This window comes from Coregonus clupeaformis, chromosome 6 (assembly GCF_020615455.1).
Source record: "Coregonus clupeaformis isolate EN_2021a chromosome 6, ASM2061545v1, whole genome shotgun sequence".
NCBI classification, from domain to species: domain Eukaryota; kingdom Metazoa; phylum Chordata; class Actinopteri; order Salmoniformes; family Salmonidae; genus Coregonus; species Coregonus clupeaformis.
Window position 1 is genome coordinate 23,641,031 of NC_059197.1, and position 17,370 is coordinate 23,658,400.

General features: G+C 41.5%; 1 protein-coding gene across 1 annotated transcript in view; it reads right to left on the bottom strand.

The window, feature by feature from the left end:
- The window catches only part of pcp4b (Purkinje cell protein 4b), a 47,759-nt gene that overhangs the window by 1,468 nt on the left and 28,921 nt on the right, over positions 1 to 17,370 (bottom strand). The window contains exon 2 of the mRNA XM_041878945.2: positions 16,137 to 16,188. Coding sequence (XP_041734879.1) covers positions 16,137 to 16,188 — 52 coding nt within the window. The remainder of the gene's footprint in view (positions 1 to 16,136; positions 16,189 to 17,370) is intronic.

The following is a 17,370-nucleotide window of genomic DNA, read 5'->3' on the forward strand; positions in this document are numbered from 1 at the left end:
CATTATGAAATAGAATGAGCATTGAGAATATAAGTTTGCAATCTCTGGAAAAATGGTTAGATGATGTTTGGATAAAGAGGGAAGGATTTATACATACAAGGTACTTGAACCAGAGAAGCCTTTTACCAGATCTGGTGTGATAAAACACAATTCTAATAGAAATGGGAAACCACAATGATCAATATCCACTCCAAACTGTTTTAGATAACAGTTTCTCTACAAAGCAGAGATGGAGGAGGGCTATTTAAATCTTTTGATTCTTGCATGGAACATTCTCCCATTGAATTGATCTGCTTCAATATGATCCACATAAAGAGAAAGGGAGAAAGAGAGAGAAATAAAATAGAAAAGCAACTCATGTATCGACTGGCAGCTAGCTATCCCGGTCTCCCTGGGGGTGGGTTTGAGTGCCTTTCTCTCCCTATTCAAGACGGAAATGCTTACTACTATGTCAAGGCTAGCTTCGACCAGGGGCGCTTCTAGGTTTTTAAGACATTTGGGGCTTAGCCCAAAGCCAGCAGGGGGGTCTGGGGTCATCCTCACCCAGCAAAAAAATAAGGAATTTCAACAGCTAAATGCATGAATTTGTTGCACTTTGAGATAAACATTGAGAGATTAGGGGCTCTATTCATTCTGTATCGCTGAAATGCTGCAGATTGTGTGCTAGAAATGTAAAGGTACATTTCCGATGGAGCCGACATACAGTGCCTTCGGAAAGTATTCAGACCCCTTGACTTTTTCCACATTTTGTTACATTACAGCCTTATCTACACACAATACCCCATAATGACAAAGCAAAAACAGGTTTTTAGAAAATTTTGCAAATGTTTTAACAATAAAAAACTGAAATACCTTATTTACATAAGTATTCAGACCCTTTGCTATGAGACTCGAAATTGATCTCAGGTGCATCCTGTTTCCATTGATCATCCTTGATATGTTTCTACAACTTGATTGGAGTACACCTGTGGTAAATTCAATTGATTGGACATGATTTGGAAAGGCATACACCTGTCTATATAAGGTCCCACAGTTGACAGTGCATGTCAGAGCAAAAAACAAGCCATGAGGTCGAAGGAATTGTCCGTAGAGCTCCGAGACAGGATAGTATTGAGGCACATATCTGGGGAAGGGTACCAAAACATTTCTGCAGCATTGTGGCCTCCATCATTCTTAAATGGAAGAAGTTTGGAACCACCAAGACTCTTCGTAGAGCTGGCCGCTTGGCCAAACTGAGCAATTGGGGGAGAAGGGCCTTGGTCACCAAGAACCCAATGGTCACTCTGACAGAGCTCTAGAGTTCCTCTGAGGCGATGGGAGAACCTTCCAGAAGGACAACCATCTCTGCAGCACTCCACCAATCAGGCCTTTATTGTAGAGTGGCCAGATGGAAGCCACTCCTCGGTAAAAGGCACATGACAGCCCGCTTGGAGTTTGCCAAAAGGCACCTAAAGGACTCTCAGACAATGAGAAACAAGATTCTCTGGTCTGATGAAACCAAGATTGAACTCTTTGGCCTGAATGCCAAGCGTCACGTCTGGAGGAAACCTGGCACCATCCCTACGATGAAGCATGGTTGTGGCAGTATCATGCGGTGGGGAAAAAAAACAATTTAATCAATTTTAGAATAAGGCTGTAACCTAGCAAAATGTGGAAAAAGTCAAGGGGGTATGAATACTTTCCAAAGGCACTGTATGCAGCATTTACCGTGAATGCAGTCTCCACTAACGCGGGAACATTGCCTTTAAATTTCACTCATGCTGTAACGCTGAATTTCCACGATACGGATTGATTAGAGCCCTAGATCTAATAAGATTTTTTCTAATAACTTTTTATTTAGTTTGTAATTTTTTCAATTGCCGTTACACAGGTATAATATTCAGACTAATATCAATTCATTATTCAGTTATCATATTTTCTGTTCATATTTTCCCATATATATTTTTCTACTAATTTTATAATAATACAATATAAATACAATACAATACATTCAGGTAACTTGCACCTTCCCATCTGCCACAGCAGACACTGCTAGCACTCAATTACAGTAGCTACTGTGGGTCTCTCTACCCTGGAAAAAGAGTACACACTCTCTAATGCGTCAAAGAAGTCGCCGGCTTCTGGGACTGCCTTGCAGGTGTAGCATAACACCAAGTTAAGCTCATGCGCATAACAGTGGATATATATCGCTTCTGGGTGATTGACATGGAAATGGGCCTGTACACCACCAACTGCCCCGCTCATGACTGACAGACCATCATAGACCTGAGCCACACACTGCAGATTCTCAAGGCCATTTGACACCAGCATTTGCTCTATTGCTTCAGTGATGGACTATGCATCAAAACCTTTCAGCTTTTTTAGCTCCAGGAAACGTTCCTTTAGTGCAGGGGTCAGCAACCGAGTGATGTTTTTGGGCCACCTAAAGTTTTTAGTAAAAAAAAATAAAAAGAGAACAAAAATACATAGTGTCTCAATGTAATCAAGGTATTGTTATTATTTTCAAATACATTTCTCTTTTTGGGGTTAGTTGTGGTCAATTTGCAGTGTACAAATGATTATAATTATGTTCCGGCCCCCCAACCATCCGCTCCCACGGCTGAAGTGATACGTCACAACACGTTCTAAACCGCTCTGGTGACAAACTTTTTTCCTGGTCTCCATTCGTCCACATGGCTGCTTGCTGCGCTTTGCTACCGCCGAAAATATTGTGAAGATTGCACATTATTTTGTTTTTGTAAGGACCCAAAAAATGTAGGCAGTGGGAGAACCTATTAATGTAAAAAAAACTATGTATTATTAGCTAGCTAGCTAGCTGGCTACAGTAATAATAATAATAATAATAATATGCCATTTAGCAGACGCTTTTATCCAAAGCGACTTACAGTCATGACAGTAGGCCACTTTGTAGGCTAACTCAACTGAGCTGCTAGCTAGCTATCTAACTAACTTTGGCTAAGTGAATTAAATGTCATCAGATAGCTAACTTCCTATTAGCTAGCTATCTTGATGTAATCATTGTAAATTAAAAACAGTCTCTAAATGCATTTATAGATAACAGCCATGGAAGAGGGGGTGGGTCACCTAAATCATCCTCTTCCCTACCAGTTGCCCCTGGCTGCTGCTGTTCTAAGTGCTCCACTGGCCTGCTGTTTTCATTTGTCCTCGTACTTGGCTCAACTGCAAGGTACCAAGTTTTAAAGTTACTGTATACTGACACAACCAGGGCAACTCAACTGTAAAGAAAAATTAAAGTGTCCATAACAGAGCCACACAACTCCAAACATGACAGATGTGAGACTTTTAGATTCCATGACATTTGAGGACACATAACGTAAAGGACAATTCCACCACTTTAATCAGTTATTATGCTGTTAGTATATTAGAATACAACATTTATTATGAAATGTACAGGCAAATCATTACGGAATCCTCGTCTCTCATGATTGAAGCCTGCTCTATCTTTGGTGCTAACATTAGTAAAAAATAACAGCCAAATACAGCCTTAGCAACTGTCCAAGCAACCATCCAACAACACTGTAGGCCTATTGGAACTAATAAAAAGTATGACGTTTACAAGTAATTCACTACGAAAATATAGGCTATTTGGAAACGGTGCAATGGCTGCCGGAGCTGTAAATTCGACAGTGATGGTGGGAGTGGTTTTGGCTAATGGAATCATGGCAGTTTGAGCCTTGAACAACTATAAATATAAATCTATAGGTTTACAGATGTTATTAGACAAAGACAACCAGAGCAACATATAGCAGGGAGTTCCAATATGATCAGAAAACTTTATGAGTTATATCACTAAATACTTCATAATAACAACCCAAATGTTAAAAGTGGTGGAGTTGCCCTTTAAGGGCCTATGTATTATCAATGTTTTGTTCACCTACAATCTAACCACAAAGCTGGCCATCTTTTCCCCTCTCTTTCTGGCTGCCTTCCCCTTTCCTTCTGTTCAAGAGGAGTGCACAGTGCTATGAAATGCTTACTTGCAGGTTCCCCTCTCAACAATGCAATAACAATAGAAAAAGTAGCTAAGTGAATAAAAATAGTAATAAAAACAAAAAGGTAAATTACATAATTTCACCGATTTAATAATGGGCAGTTATTTTTACAAATAGTTACATAGCCTATATGGAAATAACAGACATGAGCCAATCATGTTTACCTGTAGAATGGAATAGGTTATAAGACCTCTATGATTCATTTCATTTCATCACTTCTACCACCTCAACATTGCCAATTTTAAACAGGGTTAAATATCTAGTTGTACTAAAGTTCAGCTTCAGTCCACAGGGGCGCACTGTGTCACTGTCAGAAGATATGCGCTTGAGTCAGAAAAACTTTCTCTCATCTCTTCGGTCTCAGCTAGCTAGCCAGCTACTAGTAGCTACTGAAGTGGCTAGCCAGCCAAGCTAGCTACATAAACAAAACATCCTTAGCTTGCCCATTCACTAAATATACTGTTAAATAACTCTGGCTGACAACCAATAGCTTATGGATGCTGAGCGCTAATGCTAGCTTATTAGCATTAGCCAACCCTTATGCTGAGGGACACTAGCTAGCTAGCTAGTTAGCTACCATCAACCCTGCACAAACCTGAGACTAACTCTGTTGCTGCTGCGGCTGAACTTTGACTTTCTGGCTGTTCTGCCCTCTCCACCTCATTCACTGCTGCCTGCTTGTGTTCAATCAGCTCGCTTTCTTTGCCTCTCTTTCAGAAGAAGTTCTGAATATCCATATTTGCTCTGTGCGATGCTGCAGGCTCTGACTAAGTGATGACTTCAAAGACAGTACAGTAGGAAGATAGACAGAAACTGCATCTCCAATAGAAATCCCAGATCACACAGGTAAGCGATGTCAAGCTCATGCGCAGAAACACGTCATGAAGTCTAACGGTTGTCTCGAGCAGAACTGCGCATGTGCAGGCTATCAAATCAAAGGCACTCCTTCGATATAAAGTTGTTTTTGACGAAAATTAAAACCTGTCAGTTTGTCACTTTTAAGAAGTTGGTGTAATAACATGTTCAACTACTTAAGACATTGGCTCGAATCTAGGTTGTGTCTTTAGATTTTGAGAAAATTAACAACTAAGGAAGAATTTTTCACTTCCATCGTTGACTTCTCAAACCCGGAGTGGTCTGCTTGGTCTGTTTCGCAAGCGTTCCGGGAAGTCTCGCGATGTTGCGCCTCTGGGTTTAGAAACTCTGTGATGACTTGACATCTGACCGGCACTGTAGGGGTGGGGGAGGGGTCAAGGGATGTGAACGGTCCACTGAGTTGTGAAATCTCTACCAATCACAGCAGGCACTGGCGCATCACTCCAGGGGCTTCTTGCAGTGCCTGCTACTGCCTAGCGCAGTATGTTGGATTGTTTATTTTTTTCATCAAAATGTGTCAGTAAAAAAAAATAAAAAAAATAAAAAAATACTACATAGCGCAAGTGATGTGGGGTTATGGAAACTCATGTCAGACAGCCTGAAATAAAAACATTGATAAAATAAATCATAAAAATGTTCGAGGCTGGACCAAGAACATCTGGGGCATAAGCCCCGGAAGCACAGACCTAACGTCGTCACTGCCTTCAACCCCTGCATTAATTGGTATTGAATTTTCCTAAGCTCTAATGTGCGCTGTATTCATCTCACAGCATTAGCTATTGAACTGCGCCCTCCCCGGTATCGACAACTAGATGTATTAATAAGCTTTGTGCTGTGAAGGACAGAGAGGTGTTTCCAACCACAACACCTTCCTTTTTCCTTTCAGGACTCAAGGCTGTTGGGCTAAGTTTGATATCTTATTACGATCTCATTATCCAAACTAGAAATGTCTACATTCAAAATGTTTTAATAAAGAGTTGAGGTTCTTGCATGGTCGTTTTTGGGGGATTCTTCATCAAGCTGAAAAATTAATGTTGTTGGCCCGAATGACAATGATGGATCACGTTCCCTGGGGTAGCTTTAGGAGTCCTCTTTTCTCCACACAGGACAGATGATCTAAGTTATTACTCTTGGCAGCACTTTCAATGGCCATGTCCTTGCTCTTATGAGACTGTAATGCCTGGTGTCAGGGTGACACTCAATAGTCTTTAGAATACTTTTGCAGCAGTTTTTTTTTTATATAAAACATTTTTTTTTACAGTACAGTATATGTTTATGGCAGCTGGATGGTGGTAACAACTGTTATCAGAAACGATATGACATCATGCCACAGAGAATTGATTTACCCTGTCTCAACGCATGGGTTCCTTGGCCGACTTCAACATACTGTACTGTGACAAAACGGAGCTGGATGGATGTTTGAAAAGGTCCTTCATAAAAGAGGAAGGACAAAAACAGGATTGTAGACTTCATATTTGGATGATATGTGCTGAATGTACAAGCAATAAAATGCACATTTCATTATTACCTACACATGTTACCATCACAAAAGCCTCGCTCCTAATACAATAGAATAACACATTTCCTACTCTCATTCCCATAGGACCATAACTTGGAAAGGAAATGACATCAAAGCGAACCAGGGGGCCATCTCTCACTCCTCTTTAATCAGAGGAAATGTGTGTGTGTGTGTGTGTGTTTGTGTGTGTGTGTGTGTATGTGTGCGTGTGTGTGTGTGCGTGTGTGTGTGTGTGAGTGAGTCCCACATGGGGCTTTGCGTGGCTGTGTGTGTGAAGGTCAGGTAAATGCCACAAACGCTAGCTCCACCTCTGCGTCTCCCCAGCCACCTGAGGTGCACTAAAGCGTGAGGTCCCCACAGAATCAATAGCTTGGGGCCTCATTGATTGCTTGCCTTTTGTGTTTTAGTTTTTTAATAGTGGCTACTTTTTATTGTATTTAAGGGATGACGTATACATACATAGACATGTCATAGTGACAGGTAAAGTGAATTTCAATATCAGTGGAGACTGCTGAGGGGAGGATAGCTCATAATAATGGATGGAACGGAGCAAATGGAAACCATGTTTTTGATGTATTTGATACCATTCCACTGATTCCGCTTCAGCCATTACCACAAGCCCGTCCTCCCCAATTAAGGTGCCACCAACCTCCTGTGTTCAATATGTACTTGCACTAAAAATATAGTATTATGTTCTGGGAGCAGATCATTTTGTTGTTTTTTGAGAGGTACGTTTATTACTCTTTTTTATTTATTTTTTACAACCATTATTTGTGTATTTAATTGTTTTATATTGGATCCTGATGTGTGTAATGGGTTTATTCAGATATCAATTTGGACTTTCCATAAATATTGGTGATATTTAACAGAACAAGGTGAATTTATTCTGGGTATAATTGAGTGCAGTAGTGCTAATTATGAGAGCATAAGAAAATGGGTCATCGGGCCTCACATTGAGAGCTAGTCCATAGCTAATTATAGTACATGATGACTTTGATCTCAAAGGTGAGGGAGTTGGAGATTATGCTGTGCCTCATCTGAATAAAAATATTGATCTGCATAGTTCTCCATTTGGGGATACCTCGCACATTATTATGAACTGTTATAAAATCTCTGAACTATAAACTCTGTGAACTATGTAATTTATACGTGATATGTCTTTTATACATGATCTAACCATGCCATCTCTCACCCCCAGCTGTTTCTATGAGAGGGACAATCTGTGTGGTGAGTAGGACTTCATACAGCCAGGGAACAAATGGGCAGAGTGTATGACAGCTGGGATTCAATCAAGCACTCTGTCCAAACTCATATTACAGATGAACTGTAAATGTTTTAGGTAGATATATTCATATTGTCATATGAATATTGTGGTTATGTGAATGAGCAATTTATGTGAACACGCTTCTGCAAAATATCTCTCTCTCTCTCTCTCTCTCTCTCTCTCTCTCTCTCTCTCTCTCTCTCTCTCTCTCTCTCTCTCTCTCTCTCTCTCTCTATCTCTCTTTCTCTTTCTCTTTCTCTTTCTCTTTCTCTTTCTCTTTCTCAGGGCATGTTACTGTCATTAGTGTAGCTGTGGTGACTTCACATCTCTGAACTCCTGGCTGATGCTCCTGTTTGGGGGGCCCTAAAGTGTGTCTTTCAGTTGGCTCTGTGCTGTCATCCACACACACTCATCATGACAGCTATGGTGGCACTTGTAGCGTGAATATATATAATGAAAGTTTGGACTGGACCTGTATTCGTTTTTGTAAAAATAATCTATGATTAATCTACTTCCCCCAGATGCATGTTCTATTTCCCTCCGTATCGAGAACACCTCGTTTAATGGGATCCTTCTGATAGTAATTCCATTCCATCTCTCCGTAGAGATGGTTATCATGCAAAGCGCCTTGGCTTCGACTACGATGTTCTTCAGAAATGTAGAGTACAGAATGAATATGGTATACCAATGAATATGAATACATATCTCTCTCTGTTGGTGTCCTTGGTTTCTGAAAGGCCTTCCTCTATTTGCTTTGTATGTAGAGTGGGGGAGAGAGTCAATAGCACCGTTGGACTCCCTCCTCTGCAGCCTAAGAGCTTTGCATATGTACGGAGTGGGGATCCAGGATGCTGGGGAAGCATTTTTCCCCTGCCTTCCAAGCATTCAATTAATTGTCAAGGTCAGACAACAAAGGCATTTCAGTCTTTTGTGTTGTTGTGTGCATGTGCGTAGGTGTGTGTGTGTTTGTGTGCTTTCCTTCACTTTCTTTAATTAAGTGAACAAAGAGAGTGGGCCTGAATCGTGAAGCACAATAACATTGGTTGCCTGTATACTGTACCAAGTCGCTTTTTCTTCTCCATCAAGAGCTGGAGGTGATTTGGATTTCAGTAATTGCTAGTGTTGAATAATGTATGACAGCGTTTTATAGCAGTGTTTCTCTTTACATTCCACCATGGATCATTGGACCACTGAAGTAGGTTGAATTGATAAGTTCATGTCACCTCTTATGAGAGGTCTTATGTATTTTTAACCCCCACTGTTGACCTACACTGTCATTTCACCATTCATGACCTGTAATTGTATTTTGTATTTCTCATGCTCTCACCTTCGTTTGTTATAATTGTGTCACTGATTCTTTTTTATGTACTTTGTATTTCTTGCTGCACTTTTGTGAAGCAGGGCTACCCTGCAAAAGAAACATTGTTCTCAATGGGACTTCCCTGTATAAATAAAGGTTAAACAAATTAATAATGTGGCCTCCCGAGTGGCGCAGCGGTCTAAGGCACTGTATCACAGTGTTGCGGCATCGCTACAGTGTGGGGTTTCATCCCAGGCTGTGTCATTACCGTCCGTGACCGGGAGTCCCATAGGACGACACACAATTGGACCAGCGTCATCCGGGTTAGGGGAGGGTTTGGCCGGGGGGGGCTTTACTTGGCTCATCGCGCTCTAGCGACTCCTTGTGGCGGGCCAGGTGCCTGCAGGCTGACTTCGGTAGTCAGTTGAAAGGTGTTTCCTCCGACACATTGGCGCAGCTGGCTTCCGGGTTAAGGAAGCGGGCTGTCTTCGGTAGTCAGTTGAAAGGTGTTTCCTCCGACACATTAGTGCAGCTGGCTTCCGGGTTAAGGGAGCGGGTGTTAAGAAGCGCGGTTTGTTGGGTCATCTTTCAGAGGACGCATGACTTGACCCGAGCCCGTTGGGGAGTTGCAGCGTTGAGACAAGATCGTAATCACGAAATTGGGAACAAAAAGGGGGATACAAATTAAAAAAATTAAGTAATCATGTAATAGATCTGCATTCTACTGATAGATCAATCATAATTCCAGTATCACCATGAATATTTGGCGTCAGTTTGAAGACCACTCATTTTCACTTCCATTTTCCAAGTTCGTGTACTTACTTCACCAGTGAACTTTGCGAACACGAATAATATCTGTGGTCATTTGTTAAGCCATCTGAATTAAACACATCCCATGCTTATCTGATGAAATAGGGACAGCTTATTCCTGAATCAGGATCTAATGTCTTGTCAGCTGGACGTGTCCTCCACGTGTAATAGGGAGGATATAAAACTATGAGAATTCAGAAAGGCACGTTTCAGGGTTCCCATCAAATCCTTTGGACGACGGGCAGCGGGATAAATTAGTTTTCCCTGCTAAAGCCGTTAATTCCTCCAGGATTGGACTGAGACAGGCAATACATCTATATATCTCTGGTTCAAACACACAATCCTCAGAGCTTTGGGTTTACAAGAATTCTAAGGGTTATATATTGTATAAAAGTTTGTTCTTTTATCAAATGGAGTCAGGACATTAAAGTTGAATAGTGTCGCAGAAATCTTGTGTTTTGTTAAAGATAGATTAGGATGAGGAATATTGAATTGTTGTTGAAATACACAGTGCCTTCAGAAAGTATTCACACCCCTTGACTTTTTCCAAATTTTGTTGTGTTACAGCCTGAATTTAAAATGGATTAAATACAGATGTTTTGTCACTGGCCTAAACACAATACCCCATAATGTCAAAGTGGAATTTTGTTTTTCAAATTTTTTACAAATTAATACAAAATTAAAAGCTGAAATGTCTTGAGTCATTAAGTATTCAACCCCTTTGTTATGGCAAGCCTAAATAAGTTCAGGAGTACAGTGCATTCAGAACATATTCAGACCCATTGACTTTTTCCACATTTTGCTACGTTACAGCCTTATTCTAAAATGGATAAAATAAAATAAAATCCTCATCAATCTACACATAATACCCCATAATGACAAAGCACGAACAGGTGCTAATTTATAAATAAAAAACAGAAACACCATATTTCCATAACTATTCAGACCCTTTGTTATGTGACTCGAAATTGAGCTCAGGTGCATCCTTAAGATGTTTCTACAACCTGATTGGAGTCCACCTGTGGTAAATTAAATTGATTGGACATGATTTGGAAAGGCACACACCTGTATATACAGTGGGGGAAAAAAGTATTTAGTCAGCCACCAATTGTGCATGTTCTCCCACTTAAAGAGATGAGAGAAGCCTGTAATTTTCATCATAGGTACACGTCAACTATGACAGACAAAATGAGCATTTTTTTTCCAGAAAATCACATTGTAGGATTTTTAATGAATTTATTTTCAAATTATGGTGGAAAATAAGTATTTGGTCAATAACAAAAGTTTCTCAATACTTTGTTATATACCCTTTGTTGGCAATGACACAGGTCAAACGATTTCTGTAAGTCATCACAAGGTTTTCACACACTGTTGCTGGTATTTTGGCCCATTCCTCCATGCAGATCTCCTCTAGAGCAGTGATGTTTTGGGGCTGTCGCTGGGCAACACGGACATTCAACTCCCTCCAAAGATTTTCTATGGGGTTGATATCTGTAGACTGGCTAGGCCACTCCAGGACCTTGAAATGCTTCTTACGAAGCCACTCCTTCGTTGCCCGGGCGGTGTGTTTGGGATCATTGTCATGCTGAAAGACCCAGCCACGTTTCATCTTCAATGCCCTTGCTGATGGAAGGAGGTTTACACTCAAAATCTCACGATACATGGCCCATTCATTCTTTCCTTTACACGGATCAGTCATCCTGGTCCCTTTGCAGAAAAACAGCCCCAAAGCATGATGTTTCCACCCCCATGCTTCACAATAGGTATGGTGTTCTTTGGATGCAACTCAGCATTATTTGTCCTCCAAACACGACGAGTTGAGTTTTTACCAAAAAGTTCTATTTTGGTTTCATCTGACCATATGACATTCTCCCAATCCTCTTCTGGATCATCCAAATGCACTCTAGCAAACTTCAGACGGGCCTGGACATGTACTGGCTTAAGCAGGGGGACACGTCTGGCACTGCAGGATTTGAGTCCCTGGCGGCGTAGTGTGTTACTGATGGTAGGCTTTGTTACTTTGGTCCCAGCTCTCTGCAGGTCATTCACTAGGTCCCCCCGTGTGGTTCTGGGATTTTTGCTCACCGTTCTTGTGATCATTTTGACCCCACGGGGTGAGATCTTGCGTGGAGCCCCAAATCGAGGGAGATTATCAGTGGTCTTGTATGTCTTCCATTTCCTAATAATTGCTCCCACAGTTGATTTCTTCAAACCAAGCTGCTTACCTATTGCAGATTCAGTCTTCCCAGCCTGGTGCAGGTCTACAATTTTGTTTCTGGTGTCCTTTGACAGCTCTTTGGTCTTGGCCATAGTGGAGTTTGGAGTGTGACTGTTTGAGGTTGTGGACAGGTGTCTTTTATACTGATAACAAGTTCAAACAGGTGCCATTAATACAAGTAACGAGTGGAGGACAGAGGAGCCTCTTAAAGAAGAAGTTACAGGTCTGTGAGAGCCAGAAATCTTGCTTGTTTGTAGGTGACCAAATACTTATTTTCCACCATAATTTGCAAATAAATTCATCAAAAATCCTACAATGTGATTTTCTGGATTTTTTTCCCTCAATTTGTCTGTCATAGTTGACGTGTACCTATGATGAAAATTACAGGCCTCTCTCATATTTTTAAGTGGGAGAACTTGCACAATTGGTGGCTGACTAAATACTTTTTTTCCCCACTGTAAGGTCCCACAGTTGACAGTGCATGTCATACCAAAAACCAAGCCATGAGGTCGAAGGAATTGTCTGTGGAGCTCCTAGACAGGATTGTGTCGAGGCACAGATCTGGGGAAGGGTACTAAAACATTTCTGGAGCATTGAAGGTCCCCAAGAACACAGTGGCCTCCATCATTCTTAAACCACCAAGACTCTTCCTAGAGCTGGCCGCCCGGCCAAACTGAGCAATCGGCGGAGAAGGGCCTTGGTCAGGGAGGTGACCAAGAACCAGCTGGTCACTCTGACAGACCTCCAGAGTTCCTATGGAAATGGGAGAGCCTTCCAGAAGGACAACCATCTCTGCAGCACTCCACCAATCAGGCCTTTACGGTAGAGTGGCCAGACGGAAGCCACTCCTCAGTAAAAGGCACATGACAGCCCGCTTGGGGTTTGCCAAAAGGCACCTAAAGACTCTCAGACCATGAGAAACAAGATACTCTTGTCTGATAAAACCAAGATTGAACTCTTTGGACTGAATGCCAAGCGCCACGTCTGGAGGAAACCTGGCACCATCCCTACGGTGAGGCATGGAGGTGGCAGCATCATGCTGTGGGGATGTTTTTCAGGGGCAGGGACTGGGAGACTAGTCAGGATCGAGGGAAGGATGAACGGAGCAAAGAACAGAGAGATCCTCAATGAAAACCTGCTCCAGAGCGCTCAGGACCTCAGACTGGGGCGAAGGTTCACCTTTGAACAGGACAATGACCCTAAGCACACAGAAAAAAACAACACAGGAGTGGCTTCGGGACAAGTCTCTGAATGTCCTTGAGTGGCCCAGCCAGAGCCCAGACTTGAACCTGATCGAACATCTCTGGAGAGAAAATAGCTGTGCAGCAACGCTCCCCATCCAACCTGACAGAACTTGAGAGGATCTGCAGAGAAGAATGGGAGAAACTCCCCAAATAAAGGTGTGCCAAGCTTGTAGCATCATACCCAAGAAGACTCAAAGCTGTAATCGATGCCAAAGGTACTTCAACAAAGTACTGAGTAAAGGGTCTGAATGCTTATGTAAATGTGATATTTCAGTTAGTTTTTTTATACATTTGCAAACATTTCTAAAAACCTGTATTGTGTGTAGATTGATGAGAGGGAAAAAAACAATTTAATCAATTTTAGAATAAGGCTGTAACGTAACAAAATGTGGAAAAAGTCCAGCGGTCTGAATATTTCCCGAATGCACTGTACATAATACGTTGCATGGACTCACTCTCTGTGCAATAATAGTATTTAACATGATTTGTGAATGATTCATCTCTGTACCCCACACATACAATTATCTGTAAGGTCCCTCAGTCGAGCAGTGCATTTTAAACACAGGTTCAACCACAAAGACCAGAGAGGTTTTCCAATGCCTACCTATTGGTAGATGAGTAAAAAAAATGTTTAAAAAAATTTAAAATACATTGAATATCCCTTTGAGCATGGGGATTATTAATTACACTTTGGATGGTGTATCAATACACCCAGTCACTACAAAGATACAGGCGTCCTTCCTAACTCAGTTGCCGGAGAGGAAGGAAACCGCTCAGGGATTTCACCATGAGGCCAATGGTGGCTTTAAAACAGTTACAGAGTTTAATGGCTGTGATAGGAGAAAACTGAGGATGGATCAACAGCATTGTATACTGAACAAAAATGAAAGTGTTGGTCCCATGTTTCATGAGCTGAAATAAAAGATCCCAGAAACTGTCCATACGCACAAAAAGCTTATTTTGTCTAAAATGTTGTGCACAAATTTGTTTACATCCCTGTTAGTGATCATTTCTCATTTGCCAAGATAATCCATCCACCTGACAGGTGTGGCATATCATGAAGCTGATTAAATTGCATGATCATTACACAGGTGCACCTTGTGCTGGGAACAATAATAGCCACTCTAAAATGTGCAGTTTTGTCACACAACACAATGCCACAGATGTCTCAAGTTTTGAGGGAGCATGCAATTGGCATGCTGACTACAGGAATGTCCAACAGACCTGTTGCCAGAGAGTTGAATGTTCATTTCTCTACCATAAGCTGCATCCAACGTCGTTCTAGAGAATTTGGCATTATGTCCAACCGGCCTCACAATTGCAGACCACGCGTAACCGTGCCAGCCCAGGACCTCCACATCCGGCTTCTTCACCTACAGAATGGTCTGTGACCAGCCATCCAGACAGCTGATGAAACTGACAAGTATTTATGTCTGTAATAAAGCCCTTTTGTGGGGAAAAACTCATTCTGATTGGCTGGGTCTAGATCCCCAGTGGGTGGGGCTGGCTCCCAAGTGGGAGGGCTTGGCTCCCATGTGGGTGGGCCTATGCCCTCCTAGGCCCACTCATGGCTGCACCCCTGCCCAGTCATGTGAAATCCATAGATTAGGGCTTAATTTATTTATTTATTTATTTCCTTATATAACTCAGTAAAATCTTTGAAATTGTTCCATGTTGCTTTTATATTTTTGTTCAGTAGTTACTCCACAATACTAACCTAAATGACTGTACAAAATAAAATATTTATTTTATTTTGTTTGCAACAAGAAACTAAAGTAATACTGCAAAAAATGTGGCAAAGCAATAAACATTTTGTCGTTAATACAAAGTGTTATGTTTGCAGCAAATCCAATACAACACATTACTGAGTACCACTCTCCATATTTTCAAGCATAGCTGCATCATGTTATGGATATGCTTGTAATCGTTAAGGACTTTGGAGTTTTTCAGGATAAAAAATAAACGGAATTTGCAAAAATTTATAAAAACATGTTTTCACTTTGTCATTATACGGTATTGTGTGTAGATGGGTGAGATTTGTATTTATGTAATCCATTTTGAATTCAGGCTGTAACAACAAAATGTGGAATAAGTCAACGGGTGTGAATACTTTCTGAAGGCATTGAAGAGAATCTTCTACATGTCAAGTCTGCTTTGACATTGGACTTTGAACTCCCTCTGTGACGGTCATGACAGGGTTTGACGGACAGCCCTTTGGCCGCTCCTGTTCCTGTCTACGTGCGTCCTCTCCCTCTCTCCCTCTCTCCCCCTCTCTCCCTCTCCCTCTCTCCCTCTCTCCCTCTCTCCCTCTCCCTCTCTCCCTCTCTCCCTCTCTCCCTCTCTCCCTCTCTCTCCCCCTCTCCCTCTCTCCCCCTCTCCCTCTCTCCCTCTCTCCCTCTCTCCCTCTCTGTCTACGTCAGAATGCTGCTCTGGCTGCAACACTGTGGACAACTGTTCTCTTTTTTTTGCTTACCAGGCTCTGGCTTCATTTAGTGGCCATAACGCAGATCAGCAGTGTTTCATTGGGCACTTAGTCCCGTGGGGAAACATTGAGTGACTGAAAAAGCAGCACTTTAGCTCTGCTGCTAGTGTTGTTGGTGGTGTGGTGCCTCTGTAAGTTATTGGTAAGGAAATCCAATGTGACTTCCTGTAACTTTGGTTCTCAATGCTAATGGCCAGATGGAGCATATCTAACCCTATAAGAAGACTCCTGACATATTACAACCTACATTAAGATGCTGTTGTTGACAAATTTGTAATAACAAAAATAAAAAATACATAACACTGACAGGTTAAAGGCCCTACAAGGACATATAGTAAGTCCTCTGTTCCATATTGCAAGGCTTTTAAACATTTCTAATTACCGGTACTTTAAAATTATGTTTTGTTTACCTTGTCCTCCAGATGTTTTGCTGTTCCCGCCCGCTGCACCAGATCCTTGTCTCTGTAAAACACACAATGGACACAACAAATATTAGGTTTAGGACATTCAATCTGTATTAATAGTATTTTCAGAAGCGTTATTCAAGGGAAACCCCCTCTAGATTCCATCAGGAAAATTTGACATTTCCCATGATCCTCTGGGTTTCAGACAAAGACCGAGCCTTGGATGGTCTGACTCCAGGGGCTGTTGTGCACTCTTGTCAATTAGGTTGTGTCCTCTTGAGTGCTCTGACAACCAAATCTGGTGTACTACCTAGCGTGCTCTAGTATAGCCAGTGGCCTGGCCCTTCCAGTGACTGTATGAATAAGGCAGAAGTGGCCTGTGGGATGTACAGTGCCTTGCAAAAGTATTCATCCCCCTTGGCGTTTTTCCTATTTTGTTGCATTACAACCTGTAATTTAAATGGATTTTTATTTGGATTTCATGTAATGGACATACACAAAATAGTCCAAATTGGTGAAATGAAATGAAAAAAAGTACTTGTTTCAAAAAATTATAAAAAATAAATAACGGAAAAGTACAGTGAGGAAAAAAGTATTTGATCCCCTGGAGATTTTGTACGTTTGCCCACTGACAAAGAAATGATCAGTCTATAATTTTAATGGTAGGTTTATTTGAACAGTGAGAAACAGAATAACAACAAAACAATCCAGAAAAACGCATGTCAAAAATTTTATAAATTTATTTGCATTTTAATTAGGGAAATAAGTATTTGACCCCCTCTCAATCAGAAAGATTTCTGGCTCCCAGGTGTCTTTTATACAGGTAACAAGCTGAGATTAGGAGCACACTCTTAAAGGGAGTGCTCCTAATCTCAGTTTGTTACCTGTATAAAAGACACCTGTCCACAGAATCAATCAATCAATCAATTTTATTTTATATAGCCCTTCGTACATCAGCTAATATCTCGAAGTGCTGTACAGAAACCCAGCCTAAAACCCCAAACAGCTAGTAATGCAGGTGTAGAAGCACGGTGGCTAGGAAAAACTCCCTAGAAAGGCCAAAACCTAGGAAGAAACCTAGAGAGGAACCAGGCTATGGAACCAGAAGCAATCAATCAATCAGATTCCAAACTCTCCACCATGGCCAAGAACAAAGAGCTCTCCAAGGATGTCAGGGACAAGATTGTAGACCTACACAAGGCTGGAATGGGCTACAAGACCATCGCCAAGCAGCTTGGTG